This window comes from Notamacropus eugenii, chromosome 7, assembly GCF_028372415.1.
Source record: "Notamacropus eugenii isolate mMacEug1 chromosome 7, mMacEug1.pri_v2, whole genome shotgun sequence".
NCBI classification, from domain to species: Eukaryota; Metazoa; Chordata; class Mammalia; order Diprotodontia; family Macropodidae; genus Notamacropus; species Notamacropus eugenii.
This window is the reverse complement of record NC_092878.1, coordinates 130,018,373-130,045,198: the sequence shown is the minus strand read 5'-3', so window position 1 is coordinate 130,045,198 and position 26,826 is coordinate 130,018,373. Positions and strand designations below refer to the sequence as shown.

At 36.0% G+C, this 26,826-nt stretch overlaps 1 protein-coding gene across 3 annotated transcripts in view; it reads right to left on the bottom strand.

The window, feature by feature from the left end:
• Positions 1 to 26,826, bottom strand: part of GRID2 (glutamate ionotropic receptor delta type subunit 2) — a 1,741,897-nt gene that overhangs the window by 1,026,924 nt on the left and 688,147 nt on the right. Inside the window, exon 1 of one of the 3 annotated variants that reach the window (XM_072624915.1) lies at positions 3,891 to 15,253. The exons of the other annotated variants lie outside the window; for them this stretch is intronic. Within the exon in view, the coding sequence (XP_072481016.1) occupies positions 3,891 to 3,963 (73 nt within the window). The 5' untranslated portion in view covers positions 3,964 to 15,253. Of the gene's footprint in view, positions 1 to 3,890; positions 15,254 to 26,826 lie in introns of those variants that run through there. 3 annotated transcript variants of the gene reach the window in all.

Genomic DNA, 26,826 nt, shown 5'->3' with positions numbered 1-26,826 from the left:
TAGTTTTAGCATCCATGATTAGGAAAAGTTTTCAGAAATTAAAGATGTCTAAAACTGAAATTGGCTGCATTGGTAGATAGTGACTTCAATCAACTAAATGGTCAGTGGAAAAAAATGCATTCCCTTTATATTCCAGCCACTCTGTTAGGCACTGAGGATAGAAATATAATGAATGAAACAATATTTACTTGCATAGAGATAACATTCTAAAAGGAGAGACAAAATATGCATAGACATATAGATATATATTCACATATACATGTATGCATATATGTAGACATATTATGTATATCATAAATATATTATGTATACACATAAAGAATAACTGTAAAGACAAATGCAAATAAAAGATAGTTTGAGGGGGAAGGGACATATAGAAGTCAATGAAGTTGCATGCTTGAGAAACAGAGGGCATCTATGAGGTAGAGGGGTCCAGTTCAAACTTGAAAGATACATAATGCTATGGCACAGAGATAAGAAATAGGTTGTTAGGTGTAAGGAAGAGATAAAAGATCAGTGTGGCTGGACTGCAGAGTGAGGGAGCAGGGGTAACACACAGTAAGGCTAGAAAGGGGAAGGCAAGGTTATGAAGAGGTTTTAAAACCAGAGAATTTTATATATGGTTCTCTAGGTCATAGGAAACCACTCAAGTTTCTTAAGTAGAGATTAGAGGGGTGACATGGTCAAATCAGCAATTAATGGAAAATCTCTTTGGCAGCTGTGTATGTAGTGAGAAGAGATTTGAGGCAGAGGGCCAGTTAGCAGACTGTTATAACTAACTAGAGGGGAGATGATGAGAGCCTGAACAGGCATGGTGACTGCAGTTAGAAAGTTTCAGATATGGTGTATTGGAGGGAAAAATGGTAAGATTTGGCAAGTGATTAGATAAGTGAGGTAAGAAAGAGTGAAGAACAAAGGATAATGAGGTTTCAGTCCCACATGACTTTCCAATATTTCTTCAAGTAAAGGTCAAAAAAACACATTTAGGAATACTATAGAGAGATTCCTATTGAGGCTGAATAACCCCTGAGATTCCTGCCAATACAGATCAGAATAATGGTTCATCGTTCTTCTATGGGTAAAAATGAGTAAGCTGACAGAGGGCTAAGTGAAGTCTTTTAAGGAAAAAAGAACCAAGATAACCTTCCACAGTCAGTAGTGTGAATTTCAAAGAATTCTTAAATGGTTCCGTTGTCCTGAGTTTTTTTTTAAAAAAAAGCTTTTTATATGACGATGTCAGTCACCACTGTGAGCACAGTGAATATTGTAAAATACTTCATTTCCAAAATATGAACTAAAATGTTCCCAGACATATAGCACTGAAATTTCAACTGCTAAATATTAAGCATAAATTAATCATGAATATATTATAGCTAAGATATTAGAAAAGTAAAAATTCTCTTTAGCTAAAGAAAATTCCTCATAGATGGATACCTCCTTCAATGAAATCCATGCCTACAGTCTTGCCAAGTTTCTCCTTCAAGGTAAGGATTTAGCAACAGTGGTAGGAAATTAGACATCCCAATGAAATTTTAGACTCTGCTCTTAGAGAACCATCACATAGTTGTGTCTGCCCCATATCCCCAGGCAACTAAGAAGCTTATACTGCTAGAGCTTTTCTATTCTACTTTGCAGGTGGACAAGACACTGTGTCTCCAGGTGTACTTCCTTATGTACAGCCTTCCTATGGCCAAGATATCTATGTATCTCTTTCTGTATGTGTGTGTGTGCATGTCTCTGTCTCTTTCTCTGTCTCCATCTTTCTGTCTGTCTCTGTATCTCTGTATACATATATATGTATATATGTGTGTGTGTACATATGTATGTATGTGTACACACATACACACTTAGAGTATATATGTAGAATATATACATGTGTGTACTTATGTTTATATACGTATACACACGAACATATATGCATACACATATACTTACGCATATATTTATATATGTATGCATACAAATACATACATATATATATATATGTCATCCAACAAATATAATTATGTCCACATTTATAGAACGTTTGCTTCATGGTTTATGAAGCACCACTCTTATAATATAACACTGTGAAAACAGGTGGTGATATGAGGGTCCTTGTCTCAGAAAATATTTCAACAGCTGAATAAAAAGATTTGAAAGACTTCAGGTCATGCTCCTGCCTTCCCTTTCCTTTCATTATGTCCAAACAGCCACACTTCCAGACAGTTCTAGAAGACTTTGACCTACAGTTTATAGGACATCTTTAAAACTGGCCGTATTTGAGGAAATTTCACATATAGCTGTAACTGACCACAGTACTTTGAAAAGCTCTAGGAATGAAGGCTAACTCTGGAAAAGCAACCTCAAGTTCCCCAAGACATACCCTACTATACTTACTTTCTCTCTCTCCTCACCACTTAGGATGTGCTTACATATATATATATCATATATATATACACACACACACATACATACATACATACATACACACACATACATACATACATGCATACATACATACATACACACACATACATACCCTGCACGTTATCTTAGTGTACCACAGTCACAGGATTCAGGGCTTAATCCTAGACCTTATGACTCTTAGTTCAATCTACATTCCACTAAATGATAAAACAAATAAATAAGGGTTCTGTGGACTCAGATGAGGAAGAAGCACCATTGCTGATGCAAAGCTTCTTGGAGCTGGCAGATATCTTATCTGTACATTTACATGTCCTCTGCTACACAGCCACTATGGGGAGCAGCACAGGGCAGAAGCATTTGCTTATCCCTGAAAATGGGGGTGGGGGAGAAAAGGCATTTACATAGTGCCTACTGTGTGCCTCTGTGCTGTAAGATTTCATTGACCCATTAATAAAGCATGTAAGAGGAAACACTATCAAACAATCCATTTTTTCACTAATATAACTTTTAAAAATGCTATAGATCTATCTGGAATAGGATAATGCAGCATTGAAAATGCAAAAATTTAAAACTAGAAAAAAATAGATAGTATCGAAAGAATACAGGAACATCTGTTTGTGTAATCCCAAACAAGAAATGTATTCCATGAGGCCCTAACATTAACTTCAAAGAAAAAAAGATGATTTAGAATAAAACGAACAGTACAAAGGCACCAGAAATCCAAGGCACTTTGATTTCTAAGCCTAAGGATTTTTTAATTTTATTGCCATGAATTTTAAAGCTAATAAACAGAAGTTTTGCTCTACATTTGAATTCTCTACCTCAGAAGTATTAAACCAAATGAACTTCTCTGGTGGGGAGCCATTCCAAACAAATGAGGAGCCATCTTTAATTAGTTCATTGAACTAATATGTTTTATAGGGTTCTCACATATTCTAAACTTTACACACTCAGAACAAATTAAATAATGATTTAGGAAAATAAATTTACAAGACTGACCAGCTTTATCAGAAAATTGTCTGATGGAAAAAATAAGTGGGGTTTGAGATCTATGGCTCTGAATATGGAGAACTGCCCAGGTGGAAGATAAAACGTTGAATAGGGAAGTGGTGCCAGCCAGATAGCCTTCCCATCTTCTAGTCCAGCCGAGCCCTGCAGCTGTTAAAGAGGAGAGTAACTCCTGTGGAGAAGGGGCCAGACTTCCCCACCAACTGTCACCTACAGGACAGACAAAAGCCAACTTAAGTGAAGTATCAAGGACACCACCGTGTCCTCAGGGAAAGACAGTCACAACCATCTAGTTGATTATCATCTCCCCTCAAACCTTGATGGAGACAACCCAAAGTCTGGAAGTCAAGAGTCCCAGGGATAAAAGTAAAAACTCCCCAAACCTCGTTGTGGCCATAAGTCCTGCTTCCAACTCAAACTGCACAGCTGTGACTCAGGCAAGCAAGTCCTAAAGAAATTTAATCAGCAACTACCTTTACAGGGGATGAGGTTTTTGTTTGTCTTCTGTTCTCTAAGAGATCCATGACATCGGGGAGGTGATGCCATGACATGCAAGAGAATTGAATTGAAGGGAGGGAGGGTTGTGCAAAGTCCTCAGCCTCCCTTTCTCCTCCATCTAGGTCCAGTGGCCAGATAAACATCAGGATGGCTGGAGATGGTCCCAGAGACGGTGGAAAAATGTTAGCCTTTTAAAGATAAGGTCCCTTATCAGTTTTACTAAGGCAATGTCCATTCAGTGATTAAAACTAGGTTAAAAAAATGAGGCCTCTTTAACTTAGTCCAAAAAAAATCAAACTGGAAGAGGGAGACACTCAAGGTTTCTGTGGAAAACAGAAACAATTCCTATTTACATTTCCTCTGAGTCAATCAGGCCCAAACAACGACCAACTGGACTTTGGTCTGGGACCTATTATTGGCGAGGGGTCAAAGCTACTGAAGACCCAGAAAAGTAAGTTCTGGCCTTCAAAGAGAAGTGGTTCCTTTGGGTCAGAAAATTGTTTCACCCTGTGCTTTTGTTGGTTCTGCTACCCCAGAATATGTTTATTCAAGACTCTCTTAAACTACAATCTACAACATCCTCCACCATCCAAACCACAGCATGTGTCTCATAGCAAATGGAATGCATTTGGGAGGTAATTGGCAGAGATTAGGACTCGAGTATGTGACCAAGGAATAAATGAAAAGGGTAGCAACAGCAGCCACAGAAGCCTTTCATGATTGTTTAGAGGTTTATTTGGAAGAGTTTAGGTGAGTTTTTGCCTTCCTGTGTCATCTTGGCTCCATCTATACCTCTTTTCTATCTATATCACCAGTGCTTAGCTTAGTTCTTTGCTCATAGTAAGCACTGAATAATTTTTTTTCATTCATTCAGTCTAGAAATTTGAAATATCTAAAATCTTATAATTTCTCCTCTTAAAAAACCAGCCATCTTTCCTCTAGATGCTTGGCATTCTTGGTCAATCAATGGTCTGCTAATGTCTTTTAACATTTAATTCCCAGAACATAGCTTTTTTATGAGTTTGTCTCTATCTCCCTTATTTGAATTTTGATTTCTAGAGGACTTGGACAAAATCACGCTTCTATGTAGCACTCTGGATTTTGCCTTGTTGTACTGAATATACTTAAAAATTGTGTTGACTTAATTTGCTCTATGTCACTTAAAATTTACATGAAAGGACTTCAAAAAACCCCAATCTTCAGAATCCATCTTTACTTAAGCAGGAATTATGTTGTAAAATCTTCAGCTGGCTTGATGGTTGGTTTAAACTCTGTGCTAACGTGGCTGGAACCATATGCTCAATGCCCCTTGGGCCAGGCTTTTGTTGCTGCTGTTGCTACCATTTTCATTTATTCCTTGGTCATGTACTGGAGTCCTAATCTCTGCCAATTGTCTTCCAAATGTATTCCATTTGTTATGAGACACTTTTTGTGGTTTGGATAATGGAGGATGTTGTAGATTGTAGGTTAAGAGAGTCTTTGATAACCTTTCGTGTGGGGGGAGGTGAGGGAGGAACTTTACTTATTTAGAACTTCAGTAACTAAATATAATATCATTGGAACCTCAGGTGAAATTCTCAAGGAATTTTTTTTTTCATAAAGTAATGTAACAGAGTTGAATTGATCTATAGGATCCTTTGCATTAAAGGTACAAAGTCTCCCTTCCTGATTCATGTAACTTGGTAACTATGGGGCTCTTTCCAACCATATATGACTCAGCTTCAAGGGTTTGCACTCTGAAATGATCCCATTCAACCTCACTATATAAAGTATATGGGAATTTAATTAAGATAAAATTGTAAAGAAGTTATCCCATTAATAAAATTTTTTCATAACAAAAACTCCCTTGTTCCTTTTCTACAAACCCATCTGAGAGAGAATGTGAATAAATCAGAGTACAATTATCAAGAGTATTAGGAAAAATGTCCAAGTCTATATGCATGTATTATTTCTCCTGGGCACCTTTACATGCAGACAATGACACTATTACTGAGAATGTTGGGATTTCTTAATATTTTTTGTATGGTAGACCACTGTGACATTTTGGTGACAGCTATGTACACCTTCTCTGAATAATCTTTTTTAAATGCAAAAAAAATGCATGGGATTAATAAAGGAACATATTACAGTTATCAAAATATATATACAAGCATACTTTTTAACATGAAATTTTGAAGAGATTAATTGTTACAGGTGAGTAATGGCATAATATGTGTTTATAGTGATAAATTTGAAGGGCTTAAAGGACTTGTGGATTTAAAAAAAATATTCCAAATATTTTAATGAGTTCTCTGCAGGGCACTTAAAACACCAGTCTGTGAGGATAAACTCCATTGGAGAGAGAACACAGAACTCAGTTAGCCACAGAGCTGAGGAGTTGTCTTGATTTGGGGCAGAATCTCAGTCCACTGTTTTCTGACCAGCCTTGCGCTACTCTGTAATCTCCTATTTCTCTTTTTCTGTATCAAAAATCTCTCCTTGGTGTCTAGGTTTACAGAGCCTCTTCTTCTTCAAGTAGCATCAGTAAGATGATTCGGAATTTTTATATCCAGAAGGTTAACCCTGATAGAGGTGGCAATGACAAATTTCTCCTTCTCTGAGAAACATGATTGATGGTCATAGCTCCAGTCACCAGTAGTAAGTCACTAGCCAGTTGCTTCAGGAAAACCACTTGCTTACCCCTGTGGCAGCCACTGAGCATGATCAGAATAGTGCCTGGGGTGATGCTAGCTGGAACTGCCCTCACATGCTGACTGAAGGACTTTTTGCCATAACTTATCAGCTTTCTAGGCACATCCTCAGTAGGGTAATACTAGGCATTTTGTGAATCTTTAGAGGTTCCTCCATTCTCATCACCAACAACTGGCTTTGAGATAGTAGCAGGCACCTTCTCTTTCTTTTCCTTTCATTCCAAGTTTTAGCGCAGTGTACTTACACTTGTTTATGGCTTGCTGGGAATACATCGCAGAACTGGAGTATCTACTGATTCCTTGGGCCAGGACTGGGTTCTGACTGTAATTCTTTCAAGGCTTTTTCACCACCTTTTTTTCAGTGATATCCTTCTTTTCATTTTTTTTTTTTTTTTACCTTCTTTTCCTTCTGTTCCTTTGGGGGCTTTTTGTCCGCCATCTTGAGAGAAGGGAAAGAGCAGGCCTGGTGGAATTTTAAAGATGTAAAACATACTTCCCAGCTCAATGTTTGTGTTTTCTGCTCTTGAAGTAAATGTTTTTCACCGCTTAAAAGGGTTATTGAAAATTTTCCAAAATGTGTTTTGAAATCCTTAGTCCATGCTACTGTAGGGTTCTTTGGCCTTCTCTCTTTCTAGCTAGGAGCATGCATAGTAGACATTCTGCTCAGCCTTGTAGTAGAGAGGTGTTAATGTGCTACTAGACATGTGATAGACTTCAAGTTCCCTGAAGGCAGGGGATGTATTTGTCAAGTATGCATCTGGTGCATAGTAAGTACTTAATAATTTTTTGTGGATTAGTTGGATATTTTTCCTATGACTGACTGGAAATTCTCCTAAAAACTTCAGTTTAATTTGGCCCACTTCAGAGTAGGTGTAACTAGCCTCTAAATTGTCATCGTTTGTCATGATAACTCTTTGTATTGCTTGCTGAATCAGAACTCATTTGGGCACACTAAGGAGGCAATCTCTGTCTCTTAGCTCTCTTCTTATTGATGGTTTTGGAGTGTAGGGACAACTCTCTGAGCTATGAATACATAATGTTGGATGAAGATCTCTGCTCTGCACAGGGTCACAAATGATGAATTTATCACTTTCCATAAGAACCTAAATCTAAGATGGGGCTGCCTCTTAGTACAGGACTTGAGGGAATCCCAAAATTCCACTGGCATTTTCCCGGTGCTGGGCACTTGAGTAGCAGAATATTGGTGAATAAAACAATAGTGATGGAAAGAGTGGCAGAAAGAAAATGACCGAGAAATAAAGAGTTACCCACTGAGAGAGGAGGGAGAAGAATACGCTCCACATGGCACTGATTGCGCTATATTCAGTGACAGGTGACATATGATATCGCCAATGAGCAAACCTGTTGCACAAGTCTCAATGAAGCTCAAGTACTATTCCCAACTGTTTATAATCATTCTTCGAGTTTTTACTGCTAAACATTTCTATTTCTATGAGGGAATGAAAAGATTCCACACTTGATTTGCATTTGTCCTCTGGGTACCTTTCTACTTTCTCCCTCCCTACTTGAGAAGATCCATTAGACTAAGACTAAAGCAGAGGTTCTTATGTTGGAGTCTATATGCTTTTTTTCAATGTATTTCAATATCATTGGTTTTCTTTATATTCTTATGTATTTTATTTTATGCATTTACAAACATTATTCTAAAAAGGGGCTTCCTCAAACTACCAAAGGTGTCTGTTTTACACACTCATACACACAGACAAATACACATGTTAAGAGCTCCTGAACTAGAACCCCAAAATAGAATGGGAGATGAATTGGAGAAGTTAGAGCCCAATACCATGTCAACCTCAGAGCAATGGAGCCAATTACAGAGCAGGTAAAGAATGAGAATTAGCAAACATTATTAGACTATATGGCCTCAACATAGCAATCCCTGATTCGTCTCTGCACTAAACCGTCTATATAATTTCCAATAGTATGTCACAGATTACTGAGAATCTGGTTTGTCTAATTGGTCCATAGGATTCTGTTTAATAGTTGGGACCCTTAGACTGAACATTTCTATACCTTATTACATTAAAAACAAGAAAGGGTAATGTGCTCATAGAGCAGAAGATCATTCACAGGTTAGAATTTCTAAAGCAGATTAGAAGTCAATGAGTCTTACAATCACCACTTATGTTCCCCTTTCTTCTTAATAAAGTTAAATGCACTGAATAATTTAAAAGACACAAGGGAAATAGTCATCAGTCTGAGTTTCCTTAAAAGAAAATTAGGAATAGAATTCCAATTAAATGGAACAAGATAAATGCAACAAACTAATTGCATCCTACAGATTCACTCTAAAATTTGAGGAAAGTAGGGCAAAGGAATCAATAAATGAATTGATACTAACATAGCTGTTGGAAAGGGTGGGAAAAGCTATAGTCCTATAGATCAGCTCACAATCCCTGTGACTGCTAGACCAAAGCTTCCTTCCCTTTCCATTCGTCTCCTACATATGTTCTATCACCCAAGCAGAATACAAATTCCTTGAAGAGAGTGATTATCTCACTTTTGCATTTTTATCCCTAGCACTAGCCATGGTGCCTGGCATATAGTGGGAACTCAAATGATACATGTTGATTGATAAGCTGATTCTCTTGAGACTAATTTGGAAAGTTTTCCAAAGGTTCAGTTTAATTTGAGTTTAGGTACAAATTCAGAGAGTGAATTCTAAATCTCATTAAGAATTGCTTTACTACATATTAAATAGATTATTCACTTTAGGGTAATATCCTGAGAATACATCAGTCAAATTGGTAATATCCAGAGAGAGTAGCTAAGAAGCATCACGAGGCTGGTCTAGATCTGAGATTTCATTTATATAGGAAACTCCCTCAACAAATGCAGGTGAGCACTTCTCTGTAAGTTCTAGTCTCAAAGAGTACATTGGGGAGTGGAGAGGTTGGATTATTTGTTCAAGGTTTCATAACGAATAGGAGTCAGATTTGGCTTTGAATTATGAATTTAAGAGATTCAGGCTCCAGGGCTGATTTCCTAACCACTATACCACACTACCTGTTACTCAGAGGCATATTGACTTATTTTTGGTATAGTTCTTTAGAAATTATTAGAATCTCACATTTATATTTAGAATGAAGTAAAATGTAAGGCTCATCCTGTGAGCTCCTTGAAAGCTGGGACTAATTATGTGTGTATTTTGTGTGTTATTTTTGCCTACTTTTGTACCCTCAGTTCTTAGGTGCTTAATAAATGCAAGCTGAATAACAACTAGACCTCTAAATTCACAAGTTATTAGTCAAAACAAAAAAAAAAGCCAAAGTATACTATAATACAGCAGAAAAGACTAACCTTGTATATGCAAGACAAAGTTTAGTTTATTTTCATACAAGTCCTTTGATCTGAACCTTTGTGGTTTGAATCCTGCATGTCCTTAAAGTTGTATGATCAAATACCACCAATTGGAATGCTTATTTGTTTTTTCTTTTCATTTCACAGACACTGTTCTTAAATTGTAGCTTTTATCTTAAACCCTACAGTATGAGGTAATTCTTAGAACTTTTTATGAAGCTTTTCATAAGAGTGTGAACTATTGACAAAATTGTTAAATAGACTCAAAATATTGGGATAACTGGAAAATCAAAGATTAAGAATGAACAAAATCAGCATCTATGGAATAATTTGCAACATAACTAAGATGAACACATAGATTGCCTCACAAAATCCCATAGAAAGGTAGCTCTCCTTGAAATAAACAGAATTAAAGACAAATTAAAAGATGATGCACATACAAGATAGTAAATTTTCAGAGTTAAGTATCTCAAGACTGTTATAAATCTAAAAACACAGATACAAAAAAAAGTTTACCTAAGTTCATTTGTGAAAGAATGGAAAAAATATATTAAGCAACTACCTTGATCCAAATATTAGGGATATATAAATAGGAAAAAAAATGGTTAGATGATGCTTTCAAGAAGCTTACACTTTTTGGGGGTGGATGACACTATATACATATATATATATACACACACACACACCTATCTATAATAGGCCCTTCCGACAAGTTAGCCAATGTGACCGAATCGTGAAAGAGAGTCACTGTAAAATACAGTTCAGAAACTTGCTTGGAGGCAGATTATGGAAGGTCATAAGCACCAGGCTAAAGAAATTATATTTTATCCCACTGGTAATAGGGACTGACTAAGGTTTCTGAACAGAAGACATTCAGAAGAAAATATAATGCCATTAAAACATGAGACATTTTGTGAAACATCCTGCACATTTCAAATCTAATTATCTCCCTAATATCTAATGTCTTCCTCACACTACTTTGTATTTATTTTTATACATTCTGTATATTTTCTGTATTATTTTTTATATGTTCTGCATGTTTATACATAAATATCATGTTCACCAATAAAATGAATTCTCTTTGAAGAAGGGGACTGTTTTTATTTTTGCCTTTGTATAAGCAGTTCCTGTAACATAGATTACACGCTTAATAAATGCCTGTTGATTTGCTGGTTGATTAAACAGAAGCTAAGCATGCTCTCACTTATCATATACAAATGTGAATCAGAAATATAAAATTTTATACAAAATAGAGTTCTACCAATAGATGAATTTTATGTTCAAGAGGAGATTAGAAGAGGGAAAAGATAAAGAATCTAGAGAGGAGGCTGACAGGAAGCAGATAATCATTAATGATCTGACAAAATAGTCCATAGTTCAAACCAGCATAGATTAAATCAAAGGCATACATAAAGGAATTCTGTGGGTATTTTTACAAGTAAGGAAAATATGTTTTAAATGCCATATTTTGGGCAAAAATAATCCTTCATGATTAATACAGCTCTTCCAAGAGAAAACTTTTTGTCCCCATTTTTCTTTGCCTGACCAACCTTAGGTCAGCTCAGTAGTACAGTGAAAAGAGTGCCAGACTTGGATTCAGGAAGACGCTTTCTTGAATTCCAGTCTGCTAGTTGTGTTATCCCAGGCAAGTCACTTAAACCTGTTTGCCTCAGTTTCTTCATATATATAAAATGAATTCAAGAAGGAGATGGATGGCAAACTACTCCAGTATCTTTGCCAACAAAACCCCAAATGGAGTCACAGAGTCAGACTTGACTGAAAACAATGTATATACACACAACCAGTCCTAGAATCAGCAAAGGAATGATATCATCTGTGGTGAATTCATAGATAAAACACAAACCATCTCATTTACAGGAGCCATAAGACAAAAACTCCTTTAACTTTTTCAAGAAAACTCTATTCAAAGTGTTGTATGGAATGGATCTGCCAAAGTAAATTATTAGTTTCTAAAAGATTATGGCTTAGTTGAAAAGATGTGTTTTGCTACATCTTTGTTGGCTTATTTCCAAATGCTGTTACCAATTGTTCCAGCTGGGTAAGCAAGGCAAACAACTTCATCTTTATGCAACCCAATTTCCTCATCAGTAAAATGGGTTTAAAAGTTATATCACCTACCAAATGAGTTGTGCTGAGGAAATTACTTCAGAAGCCATACAATGTAAATGGGAGATTTATGTATTATCATAAGGATTTGAAAATATGCATGTGTGTATGTGAACAAATGTATGTGCACAATATGTATATACACACACGCACACAGAGTGCATCATATATATATACATATATATAAATGCATGCATACGTGTGAGTACATTAGTATATGTGGGTGTGTGCATACACATATCAAGGTGGCAGAGTGGATAAAACACTGGGTCTGGAGATAGGAAAACTATCATTCAAATGCATCCTCATACATGTATTAGCTATGTGATCCTGGGCAAGTCACTTAGCCTTTGTATCAGTTTCCTCATTTATAAAATGGGGATAATAAAAGAAACTACTTCCTAGGGTTATTGTAAGGATTGAATGAGATAATAAGTATAAAGCAGAATGCCTGTGTTATGTACATGTTGGCTATATGTAAAATACATATGGTGTATATGTATGTTTGTGTGTGATTTTTATCTTGTAATTCTTACAGATGAGGTGGTATGTTTTAACTCACCCCTATCGGGGTGGGATCTAACATATTTATTCCTCTGATTCTAGTGTTGGTCAGGGAAAGGAAATTCTGGACAGATTTTCTCTTGCAAGAGTAGCATTCATCATAAATGGTTCATTTTTTTGGTGAAGTGTTACAGTATTTAAAAATACCCCATACACACAAACATACATATTTCATATGCACATCATTTTCTTTTCCACTCTGACATATCACATGGTTGGTCAAAGGTAGCTGGGCAAGCAGAGATATATCATCCAATTCAGCATAACCCTCTCAGGTTGCCTGACCTCATTAGACTACAAAGAGTCTACAGTAGAAATCATTAAATGCATTAGGACCTGCTCAAGACAGATGTGAAACAGACTTCACTGGGGCAGCAGTGCTGCTATTAAACCATTCTCACCAGTTCATAGACTCAAGATTCTTCCATCTACACCACTTGATCCTAAATCTAGATGTTTTACTTCCCATAACTCTCCATAGCATACAATAGTGACAGAAAGGTCAGCAAATTTAATGCAAAAAAATCCATCATTCCCAAGTATATCAATACTGGAGCAATTACTCTCCCCGTATCCCCACTCTCCTTCTTATCACAGTAGGAAGCACCTACGCATCTCTAGCAAAAGTTCAACAATTTTGCTTTTGGAACAGGGCCAAGCAAACTGAAATCTAGTGTTCTCCAAAGCTCATAAATACAGTGGAATGTCACAAGCAATGATCTTTCCCCAAAATTAAAATATCTTTTTGTTTACACATCCATCCTGAGTATTTATTCAGCTTGATTAGTATGGATATGCAAGCAGGTCCCAAAGTCAGGAAGATAGGGATTCATGTCCCGATTCAGATAAAAAAAAAAAGGTGTGTATGTCCCAGGGCAAGTCACTTACAAAGCCCTGGGCAATTTTTGACAGTAAATACTAGATGAAGATCTGGGCAGTATTAGAAATAAAAATGTAGTGCAAGCTAGCACTCTCTAAACAAATGAATTGAAAAACAAGTTTTTCTGCACAATCACCATTTTCCTTGTGATGCCTAATAAAAAGTTTGTGGTGATCATTTTTTTTACCAGTATAAAATTAACATCTGGTTCCCCAAAGTGTCTAGTCATGTTGCAATGGAAATAAAATAATACTTTACCTCCCCATCTCTCAAAATAAAAGATTTAATAAAAAGCATACATACACATATACGTATATATGTGTATGTTTATCAGAACAATAGATAGTGATAGAGACAGAGAGACAGAGGCAGACAGACAGACAGACAGACAGACAGACAGACAGACAGACAGACAGATAGATAGATAGATAGATAGATAGATAGATAGATAGATAGATAGATAGATAGATGGACATACAGATATAGTATTGGATAATTACCACTCTAGATAATGAGGATTCACTAAATTATAAGCTGTTAAGTGCCACAGAAGATAGACCAGTGGGCCTTTGGTCAAAAGGAACTTAGTTCAATTCTGGCCTCAGATAGACCTTGGACAAATCACTTAATCTCTCTCTGCCTCAGTTTCCTCGATAGAAAATGGAGTTAATAACAACAAATAGTTTAAAAGATTATTATAAAAATCAAATGAGATAATATTTATAAAGTGATGAGCAGAATATTTGGTACATAGTATGTGCTTTAATAAATGTTCCCTTTCCTATTTATAAATGACTCATAAACATGACAAATTTATAGCAAAGTAATTTTAAGGGGGATAATAGCCTTGAACTTTTAATATATAGGCATGTCATTTGTTTGGGCATCTCATTTTATCCTTTTGCATTCTCAAGGATTTTGTTATAAACCATTTGTTTACCCATAATAAAAGTTATATTCAGACTGCTGGCAGGGGGACTTTTATATTTAACCTCAAATATTTAGAGTTTCAACAAGGTAGTGGATAGAGAAACATCCCAGGAGACAAAGACTTAGACTCGAGTATGGCTTTGGCAAACACTGCCTATGAGACGATGACTGTCACTTAATCTCTGAGTGCGCAAGACAACTTTTTTATGTTATACAGTAGTTACTGATCTTCACTAGTTCATAGAAATAGAATAGAAAGCCAACAGTTTCTTTACTTAGAGTTATATATACTGGAGTTATATATACCAGTGAAATCATAGATATGAATGAAAAAGAAAGGTATTATTTCACCCACACAATATTTTTCAGCAAACACCTATATTATAGTTTCCCACACAATAGCCATTTTTATCCAACTGACTTCTAGACTTAAGTGATTATCAACTGGAACATATTAAAGCACAGCATATATTTCAAAGGATTTTCAGGGGCAATAGGTATAGTTACTATGTCTTTGGGGAGACTGTCAGAGTGGGGGCATGAAAGAAGCTGAAGATAGGATTTTCCTGTCATAGCTGGAGAAAGTTGGAGAACACACCGATAAGAGACTAAAAAAAATGCCTTCTTTCTTCATGGAATCATTTTAACCTTTATGTTACAAAGAAAATTGATTTTGAAGACACTTTGTTATTCTGAATGAACTAAATGGTGTGGGCTGAGTTGTGGGAAATTGTAAAGTTTCAGTGAAGGATTAAAGGAATTCTGTTTATGATCATTCTTGTAACTAAAATGTTGTAAATAATTATGTATGTCTTTTTGAATTGTCAAATAAATGTTTATTTAATCCTGAAAGACTGAGATTGAATACATACATACATGAGTGTGTGTTTATGTGGAGATGGAGAGAGACAGAGACAGAGACAGAGAGAGACAGAGACAGAGAGACAGAGAGAGAAATAGAGAGAGGCAGAGAGAGACAGACAGAGACAGACAGAGACAGGCAGAGAGAGAGACACAGAGACAGAGAGAGACAGAGAGAGAGATAGAGAGAGGCAGAGAGACAGATAGAGACAGAGAGAGAGACAGAGAGAGAGAGAGAGAGAGAGAGAGAGAGAGAGAGAGAGAGAGCATGAGAACATGAGAACAAACTGGTGAGGTAATGTATACAAATATACCCTTGGATTACTCCAGAATCTAGAATAAGAATATGTAAATGAATCAAAAATAAGTTGATCAGTAGAGTACAAGTGAATTTAATGGACCCCATAATTTTTTTTCCATGGAATTAAGAGAAAAGAATATGAAGAACAAATGGAGACTGTGGTAAAAATGAGCACTGACTCTGGTCTTTGGTTTCAAACCCTTCATCATCACTTCCTGTGAGCATTTTGAGCAAGTTACTTAACATCCTACCTCTCTCTTAGCTGTGAAAATAGGTGTGGAAGAATGGTGGTAAGGCCATTCTAGATTTCTGATGTTCTTTTCAGTTCTAGATTTTATAATTTTATGTGGGGAATGTTGTTTCTGTTTTGGACTAAAAACTAGTGACTTAATTCATGTTAATCCTCTTAAAAATTTTAAATCTTAACTTCATCTGATAAGTGACTTACTACTTCTATTTCTACTACCTAGTGATAAGTGATAAGATTGCATCCTTTAGGGCTGCGGGTGAAAAATAAAAAGAAACATTCACTAAGAACAAATTCCTCTTGTGCCCTCTCTGCTCAGGAAATAACTATTGGGATAGAAAACAAACTAAGCTTGACCACAGAAGCCTGTCCAGTGGAGTGGACATTTGGGGAAAATTTTCCTTTCAAGTAAGCATGACCACATAACTCAGCAGATGAAATTGCAATAACCTGTTGCTGTATGTAAAATAGAAAGAAGGCTAATACTTTCGGATCATTCACTAGAGGTCCTTTCCCATATATCTTATGGTCATTACTCTAAGAAGATGATGGCCTGTAAAATATATTTGTCTAAGATACTCCTCTGTGCCCAGCCAGAAACTCCCCATCCATTCTAAATCTGTTCTAGGCAATTAAGCATTTGGTCACACTGAATTAATATACTTTATAATAAAAATTCAGTTTGAATGTTATAGATCCCAACCTGGGAGTTCCCCAAATTGATAAAATCACAGAGTCTTCATATTTTCAGGTTAATTCTACTTTATTTTAAAAGAAAGATTAAACATTAAACTTTTTTCAAGATGATTTTGCAGTAACAATAATTTTCTTAAGATGTCGTTGTCATTCTAGATGAAATATTCCATGTTCCTTCTACACAAGCAACTGACAAATCGAAATTGACTCCAGCTATTCAGATTACAACTACACAGATTTCTTCCATGAATTCTTTTTGTACTGTCAGAAATTGATTCTGTTTTGTTTTTATATGTTACCTCTAGTCAACATTTATTCTGCGAAGGCCGATAAGAAGGTCATAAATGTGGTGTTAGGTTATATTATAGTTTCTGAAGGTAAGGTCCATCCTCAGTCCAGTGCTTTTAATACTGTTTAATAATGTCCATAATATGCTACCATTCAGTTCTGGATGTAAACTTTAAATTGCTTTTCCAAGTATGGAGATGTACTTGTGCTCACCATCCATTAATAACATCAATCAACTCTGTTATCTGTTTTATATTGAAGGCTTAAGAAAAACAACCATAGCAAAAATTTGTATTAAAACCAAAGGATGGTAATGGGAACTAAAAACCTTTCGTGGCATTAATTGGTGGGGCCATAAAGTGAAGCTCGATTAGGTGAAGCTTGTTTTGTAGGAAGGCCCACATCTTTTGTTAATTGCTAATGAGGCAATGGGTCAGGAGGGTGTTGCCCTCTGGTTCTGAGAAGTGTATTTATACTCTGAGGTGAGGATTTGCTTTGGGGCTCAAATCGTTGTGTGATTAGGCCAGATGAGACACTTAAGGAGCTCCCCCACTCCCCACTTTGAAAATCCAGATGTTGGCACTTCTCTCTCTGGTAATCATGTCTATGGTCAGACAGTTAGAAGCCCTGTCTGTTGTTCTTTCTGCTTGAATTTGTTTGTATTTTCTCTAAAATTCAGGGTGTTGACTTTTTCCCCTGAACTAAGTGAATGATGTATGTGCTTGATTAAAGTAAGATTGTTTACCTCTTTTAAGATTTCTTTCCTTAGAAAAGTAGATCTAAGAATACGCAGAGCAGGCCATCCTGTGTATGCCAGGGTGCTTCCTTTCATAGGCACCCATTGTACCAGAGAATAGATGATCAATGAGTAGAAAAAAATAATGTCCTCTTGTTGTTGTTCAGTCATTTTCAATCAAATTGGACTCTTTCTGACCTGATTTGAGGTTTTCTTGGCAAAGATACTACAGTGGTTTGCCATTTCCTTCTCCAACTCATTTTATAGATGAGGAGATGGAGGCAAATAGGCTTAAGTGACTTGGCAAAGATCACACAGCTAGCAAATGTCCTCTTACTGGATAGAAAATTAAACATCTACTAAGCACCTACTAAGTGTTAGTTATTCCAAGCACTGAAGACTTAAAGCATATAATGAAGCAATTTCTGCCCTCTCAGGAGCAGTCATATTTTGAACACACAAAAAGCCAAATTGCTCAGCTTGAAAACTGAAAAAGGAAGGAAGGAGCCAATCATTTACAATCATCTACTATGTGCCAGGCACTATGCTAAGCACATGACAAATATCATCTAATATGATCCTTACAACCACCCTTAGATGAAGGTGCTATGAGGAAACAGACAGAGGTGAAGTTACTTGTGTCTAAGATCATATCTGAACCCAGGTCTTCTTGACTCCAGGTCCATGCTCTAACTACTGTGTCACTTAGCTGTGTCTACACATAGAGGAAGCAGAAGAGAAACAAGAGAGAAGACATGAAGAGGCTACAGGGGCCAGAAGAAAATGCATAAGACAATTGAAGAGTCAACAAAGACTTTTTAAAGTGGTCAAAGGTAGAAAACATGTCAGCCTAGCAATCTCAAAGATATTAGGAAATAGAAAATAAAGCAACTGCCACGATAGTTGGTTAAATGAATGAATGAGTAAAAGTAATCCATACTTCAATAGCATGGACTACTTTTATTTTATTTTATTTTTTTAAACAAGACATCCTATTATCATGCCAAAGGCACAGTAAACCTAGAGTAGTTTTCCTTTGCAATTTATATCACTGAGGTATGTCAGATTGGCCTTTGGGGTCACCCCATCGAGTTTATGCAGAGTTGCCATTTCTGATTCTAGTTGACTATGTGGGAATTTCAGACATGATTCTCACAACTGAAAGGACTTGGCATTTTGGTATAGTATGGTAAACACTAAATAGTCTCTGAATCTTCCCCGTCTCATTATAGTGGCTGGGGAATAGGGTGCTATGTCAATTAAAGGAGACAACTTCCAATTTGGTCTGCCTTCTTTTAACTTTAAGATTTCATCATGGAACTCTTTAACTTCCACTGAATGGTGGAGAACAAGCTAAAACCATGAAGACTGTGCCCTATGGCAGGTATGCAGGGAGAAATCAACAAGGTGAGCTGGGACCTGGGTCCTGACCTTCTATGCTATTTGTATGTTTATACTTTCTTGATTTTAGTTGAATATACATCTTGAAATCCCGAAATGGATATGTCAAAGCTTATAGTTGATTTAGTAAATTTAAATGGTCTTGAGATTCCAGATCTCATCTCACTGGAGCTGACTGGCAGCTTGGGAGGCATTCTGGAGGACTACTATAATCCCTTTGGAGAGAAAAGCCATTTATGAGAGGAATGGTTCAAGTTTGGCCATTTTATTAGTGGATGTATATGAACAAAGCAGAACCAAGGTAAATTGTAAAATGCCTAAATAGCAAAACTGTAACTGTATTATGTTCTGATGATTTTTAACCTCCAAGTAAATTATAATTTTTTAAGTTGTTACTGAATTCTGTTTCAAGTTATTCTCTTAATGTCTACTATGAATCTTTTAGTTTAACATGTATTTTATGTATAAAAATGAACTGCTCACCTCTTACCTGATACATTTGTTTATACTGAATGCTTTTATACTTCCCATTTTTGGAGAAACCCTAGTTGTTAGGAAAAATACGGATGAGCTAGAGGGGCTGTTGGAATCCTAATAAAGCTGTCCCCAGCCTCAATAGTCTAACTTCCTTATGTACTCCACTGAGCAGTAGGCATGTTTTGATTTAATCACTCAGTTTGGCTTTAACCACACCTCAAGTTCCCAGGCTCAACATAGCCACTGCCCCTAACGTACCACTGTCCCCAGATCCAATCCACATATTTGAACAGGGTGTTATTGTACATAAGTACAATCACATCATCCATTTAACTTAAGACATGACCACAATGCCTAACTGTTCACATTGACCAGACAGGACCATAATAGCTAGTCAATTAAAAAGCAGCCCAACTAGGATATTTTATCACTGAACCAAAGAAGGGACCCTTTCCATATTACCTAGTCCTTTGACCAAGCCCATATGCCTTTTTAATATTCACAACTTCTGTTACGTGATTGCATCTTTACCCTAGAAAAATCCATCTTACTTTCTCTGAAGTTTCTGGTTCTGATTGGAACCTAGACCACTTCTGAGGGGCATCAATCTTCAGTAAATGCCTACACTTGGATAAGAGGAAGTCTGACTCTGAATTCTTTGAGATGGTACTGCCCCAAAATTTCGTGAAACTACAAACTTCAAAGGACTTAAGGATGACACCCAGGTTGCAGACTTGGATAATTGAAAGGAGTTCTCACCTCTGACAGTAAGAGGGAGTAAGAGGCTTGGAAGAGGGACTCTGGCAGGAAAGACACTAGATTTGCCTTTGGATGTGTTGACTTTACAAAGCTTAGGCACAACTAGTTTGAAATGACCAAAAGCAAATATAACATGATACTAGATGTTACAAAAAAAAATAAGAATAGTCCCTCATCCATATGACAACTATTCACATATTTTTGACAGTTATCATACTCTCTCTAAGTCTTCTTTATTTCAGGCTAAATATCCCTATTTCCTTGAGTTGGCATGACTTAGGCCCTTTCGTTGTCATAATCATCCTTCTTTGGAGACTCCTCAGTTTGTCAGTCTTCTTAAATGATTAAAATCTATATTAAACACACTATGTGGTCTAACCAGAACAAAGTGCAGTGAGACAATGTCTTCTTGTATTCTGGATATTGTCTTTTTTAAAGGAATATAGTTTGCATTAGCTTTCTATGCTGCCATTTTGTACTCAATCACATTAAGCTGGAAGTCCACTAAACTACACTAAAAAGTAGATTCTAGAATGTAGACATTTTTTCTCATGAATGAAATCATGGGTCTTGAAATAAAAATAAATAGAAAAATAAATAAACAAACAAATAAATTTAATTCTATGGAATTCCGTGTAAGGAAATCAGAGTTTCTGAAGAATGGTCAACTACTTTTCTAGACTTCCAATTTTACTCCTTTTTACTGTATTCTACAACCTGAATAAACTGAATTATTCACAAATCTCACTCAGTTGTTTTCCATCTCTCTGTCTCATTTATTTCACCTCCTTAGCCTAGGATGTCAATTTTCCCACCACTTATATCTTCAACCTCCCTTCCTTATGAAATACCATTGCTATAAGGCTCAGTTTCAGTGGCATCAACCTCATAAGGAGTCACCTGAAGGAAATCAGGGAATCAACCCTCTGATGTCTCAAGGTACTTTGTCTATTCTCCTTGCTTATATTCTATTTTGGCTTATATCTGTTTACATATTAGACCATGGAGATAGAGCTGGAAGGGTTCCTAGAGGTCATTAAGGCCAGACTTCTTATTTCAGAGATAAAGAAACTGATGCCTAGTCAAATGACTGGTCCAAGTTCTCATGGGTAGAGTCAGCCTTCAAAGTGTTATCCTGGACTCCAAGTTTGGCACTCTTTTCACTAAACCATGTATTACAGTCTTTCTTCCCCCAATACCAGATGCTCCTTGGGTCAAGGAAATTTGTCTTAATCATTTTCTATTTTCTATACTCCTCTCCATCCTCATTTAGAACAGCACCTTGGGGAAAAAAAAAAAGAATTCCATTTCAAATGACTTATTTGAGGTTATTTACATTAGGTGAGTAATTTCCTAACTACATTCTTAGTGACACGAAGTAGTTAATTTACTACCAAAATGCAAGTGGCTCTACTCCCTAGTAGACCAACCAGATTGAAGGTAACAATTGCTTATGTTTTAATGATTAAATTGTCAATGCTCATTATCAAAATAACTATTGTAAATAAGAAAGATAGAAAGTAATTTCTCCATTACCTTTGATCATGCTCAGCTTGGCTGATTTGAATACCATACCTAATTTGGATCTCCTGATCTTCAGAGAGATTTAGAGATGGTATAGAAAAAAGCACCAAAAATAATGTGCGAAGATATTGAAAGTAACAGAAAATATATTATACTCCAAAACAGAAGGAAAACCATACTCAGCTAGACTAGTACAAGAATGGTATAAAAGGTGGTTTTCCATCTCCTTATAAGATAAAAGGAGAAAAAATGGGCATTAAGAGAGATTTATTAAAGAGGAGGAAGAATTTGGTGACAAAATAGTGATGGAAAGAAGAATAAAAGACTGAAATGCAGTAGTCCTGTAAGAACAGCAGGAGGATTGTTAAAGCCCAAGGTGAGGGGAAGGTTAGAATAATTATTTTAAAGTTTCTTTTTAAAGATTACATTGAAAGAAAGAGAAAGATTAACTAATAGGCAACACTGCCTTTTTTCAGATGGGATGATGCTGAGAGACAAATTGAAGGAAGAATTATTTATCTACTAGACAGCTTGTTGGTTTCTGTGGCTCTAAGAAAATAGTAGACTAAGACAAGATTGTGAGAAATATACTATTCTCATGAAAAGAACTCAAATCCAGAGTGGGCGAGGAAGGCATTTATGAACACATCTGGAGCCATGGATGCTGCTCACAAAGACCATGTAGACAGACAGAAGCCAAACTGAGCCTTTTTATGGGGTTAGAATTTCCTGGTCCCTCCCTTCAGAACTGGGATTGGCCCCAGCTCTTTCAGGTTACAATCTTTCTTGCCCACACACTGCATGTCACTCCTAGAGGTGTTGTTCCCTCCTCCCAAACATACTTCAACATAGATCCCATGATCAGAAAATGGAGGGATAACCTCATGCAGGGTGTGTTAGTTAAAAAGTATGAAGGTCATTAGACATGCACAGTAGTTAGTGCAGGAACTTTGGAGTACAAACCATTCTGCATCTATCACCCTCTCTATAGTCTTTGAGTTAGGAGACCCAGACTCCTTGTGTGTACTTCTTTGCCTTCCCCAGCAACTCCCAGCATGACAATATCTGTGGAAGCAGGACTCCTAGTCCATTTTTCTCACAAGATGATAGAAGTGAATAATAGGTCATTGAAGTCCAAAATGAGTAAAATAATCTTAGCTGTCCTCAATACCATCAGCATCTAACATAGACATACTGTATTCAAAATTACTGAAAGAATTTTCTGATGTTTGCTGAGCTTCTATTGCTTATTCCTATTATGGTAGATGAAAAGAGAGTTACAGACACAAGCAAACTGCCTTAATTTTCAAATTTCTCTGTCTCAATGCCTCAAATTTCTCTGTCTCAATACCTCAAATTTCTCTCACAGATAGAAAAAGGATAGATACTTCCAAAAATAGTTTTGTGAACTTAATACCCATCCCTGGTAAAATAGAAGAAAATTATTAAATAGATGTCTTGCCAATACTCATAAAGGTGATCATCATAATCCAATACGTATTCTTTATGAACAAGGCATATTGCATCTAATGTATGAATTTCTATTTCTTAATTATAAATATTTATAACAGGTTTTGTTGTATTTTTCTTGCTTTCTCATGGGGATGGAGAAGTGAGAAAGAGGGAATTTAAAATGGAATTGAATTTAAAAAAAGGCACTTTGTTTTAACCTAATTTCCATCTTATGAAAGGTTTAATAGACCAGGGAAATTCTGTGGATATCAAATACCCAGTTCTATAAACTCATCGACTTTGGTACTCTTTTTCTTATTTAAGATCACATCCAACCTATGACCAACTATCAAATTCTTGCCCATATTCACAAATAGATCCTTCATAAAGTAAGTACTCAAAATATTTGGAGACATCCTTTACATCTTTTTTACTTATCATCTTTGGCTGTCTGACACATAGTAGCTAGTGAATAAATTTTTATTGAGTGATCACATTAATAGAATTACAGTACAAGGGAAAGGATAGTCATCTGCATTCTTCTTAGTTCTGCATATTAGGAGATGAACTGACAAGATAAAACATATGCAGAGGAAAGTTAGCAGGGATAGGAAAGAAGGAATATGGAATTTAAAGAAAAGAAAATTTAATGAAGACATTTTAGCTGTCCTCAAAAAATTAATTATGATTACATGGAAAAGGAATATTATTTTCTCTGGTTAGTCCTGGAAAGCAGAAATAGGACCAGTCTGGAAGATATTTATTTTTGCTAAACATAAGGAAAAACTTTCTAACAATTAAATTTGGACTAAAATAGAATGGATTGCCTTATAGGGGAAGTATCAATAAATTCACCAGAAAAAGAAGCCACTTATAATTGACTGGGTCTAAGAGTCAGGGACATCACAGTGAGAGTTCAAGTCCCCTCTAAGGTCTAGATTACAATATCCTCTGAGGTTCTTTCCAGTGTTATATTTTACAAACTTCCAAATTAATCAGTAATCATTTATAAAGTGCCTACTATGTGTTTGGTACCAGAAACACAAAACACAAAGAATGTAACAATCCCTTTTCCCATAACTTCTGGGACCTCAATTTTGTAGAGGGACTCAGGCCAGCCAACCTTCATTTGCTTCCTGCCTTTGCTTCCTACTTTCTAGACTTGAACGTTGTACCATTGCATCATCCCCCCATCCCCCCATCCCACTCAACCCCCCAGTTTTATAGCTCTTCCTTCATTACACTATGGACAATATAGACTCTAGCTCTTCCTTCATTAGACCTGCCTTGGGGGCACATACTGTCTTTTTGCTTGTACATTCAATTCTGCTATAAGACCTATGTGTTTCTAAAAATTATTACACTATAAAAATCCCACAGTGAAAATCACGGAGCTTATGCAAGAAATTGGGTCAAGGACATAAAATCTTATCCAGTGACACATTAAAAACAGGGCAAGAATTGAGTAAAAATGGTAGCACAGATTCACGTTAAATGGTTAAGAAATACCTGAAACCTACAATAAATAGTGGTGGCCTCGGGCTGCTATTTGACCTGCATCCTGATACCAGAGAAAATCTGGGCAGACAAAATTGTTAAATAAGTAGTAGAGGATAGCCTGGGGCCCTAGGCACAACTCTAGGACCCTGGATAGTTCCTGGTGGGGTTGGGTGAGGTGGTGGAGTTTGTGGGGTCCAACAAACCTTTCTCCGCCCATACCTTCTATTACACCAGAAGACTTACAATAAACAAGCTATTTCACCTTGAAAACAAACAAACAAACAAACCTGTTGGCTTAGAAGTAGGTATTGCATCTTATGAGTTACTATGAGGTGATATGGTTTTCTGTATTCTCACTATTTCTTGTATATGAAATCTCATATAAGCAAACTCAAAATTCCCATTATATTCAAATTGTTCCATACTATATCAATTCCATTGGAACACTTTTTTTACATTTTAAAAAAAATTAGAACTGAAATGACTATATTTTTATCCCCTGTGCTTAGTAAGGAATTTGTCAGATAGTAAGCATTTAATAAATGCTGGTTGCCCTATTGCCTTCTTACCTTAATAAATGTTTGTTAACTACTCCAAAGAACTTACATGTTAATTGAACATTGAATAATGTCTTGAGAATTAATATAAAACTAAAACTTCAAGATAATTTGTGTAATAGTAACCACCTTTCAGATACTAAACAGAAAAAGAGACACCAAGCCTAACTAGCATCCAGAAAGCCCAAAAAAATCCTTCAAAAAGCTTAAAACTCTCCGTCTATCAATGAATCTTATCAAATACTAGGCATTCATGAAAAGTAGCATAGCAGGGTGAGTTGATGCTAAGTGTGATTTTTACTGTTTTTAAAACTTGTATACCAATGTAAATAATGCAAATTTGTCATCTCTAAAATTCTCACTTATAAACACACCTCAGATTTTGACTATGTAAAATATAGTTTCATTTTACACTGTGTACATATGTAACTAATTTATAATTAAAACACTGATAATTTGTAAATTATAGGAAAAAATTTATAAGAAATAATTAGGATTCAATGAGAGAAATCATTTTTTAAAGTTAAGATAAAGTACAGAAATATGAGATGGTAGGAAATGTCTTAAAAATAAACCAAAGCTTGGGTGGAGGAATTCTGGCCTTATGTTTCTAACTGACTAACTATGATGCAATATACACTGCGCATATCTTTATTCATGGATCAGACAGTTACTTCAATGATATTCAGAAATACTTACACTTCTCAAAACATGTTCTCACCATCTCTTTGATATGATCAAGGAAGACTCTTCAAAATTTCAACAAGGACAGTAAATCACCATCAAAAGTATTCAATGAAGTGATTATTTGCACATGGCTCTATGCAGAGACATATGGTAATACAGATCACTACCACATTCATTTCAAATCAATCATCTCAATCCTTTTCACACAGATGTTTTGATATTACTTCTATCAAGACTAAGTAATTCTGCATGTTATGATGACACTAATATAAGATGAGTAGCAGAGAACTGCAGCACATTTGAACATATGCCATCACTTCCCCATAAACTTATGAAAGAGAAAAGGAATAATGTGGAGAAGAAAAAAATATATATTTTTTAAAAATTTACATCTCAAAGGTCTAGATGTCACCATAGTATCCAAGATACTGAGTCACTCTAAATTTTAGTTACCATATCAGCAGCATTTTAAAAGGAGACCAAGTTGGTTGAAATGCCTTTTGGTGAAGTGCTATACAGACTTCTTATCAGTGTGGAAATAGACATTTTTGAGTAAAATATAGCTATTCATTGTCAAGTGAATTTTCCAAGCCTATGGATGGGACTCAACAATATCTTTCACGTTCTATATCTCTTACATTCCTAATCACTTGCCACTGTCTTTTTTTTAACTTCAGCCTATCAACAAACATTTAGTAATCACCTTTTATGGATGAGACATTGTTGTGGCCTACTCACTAGATACACAAAGACAAAAAAGAAAGGCATTCTTTATGAGAATCATTCAAAGGCAGGAACAAGATCTCTTCATAGATTTTTCTACATTTTTACTATATGTAGAAAAAAACCAATTTTTTCAATATTTTCTACCAAAGTGTTGACCTGTAAGAAATAATCAAACACTTTGACCATT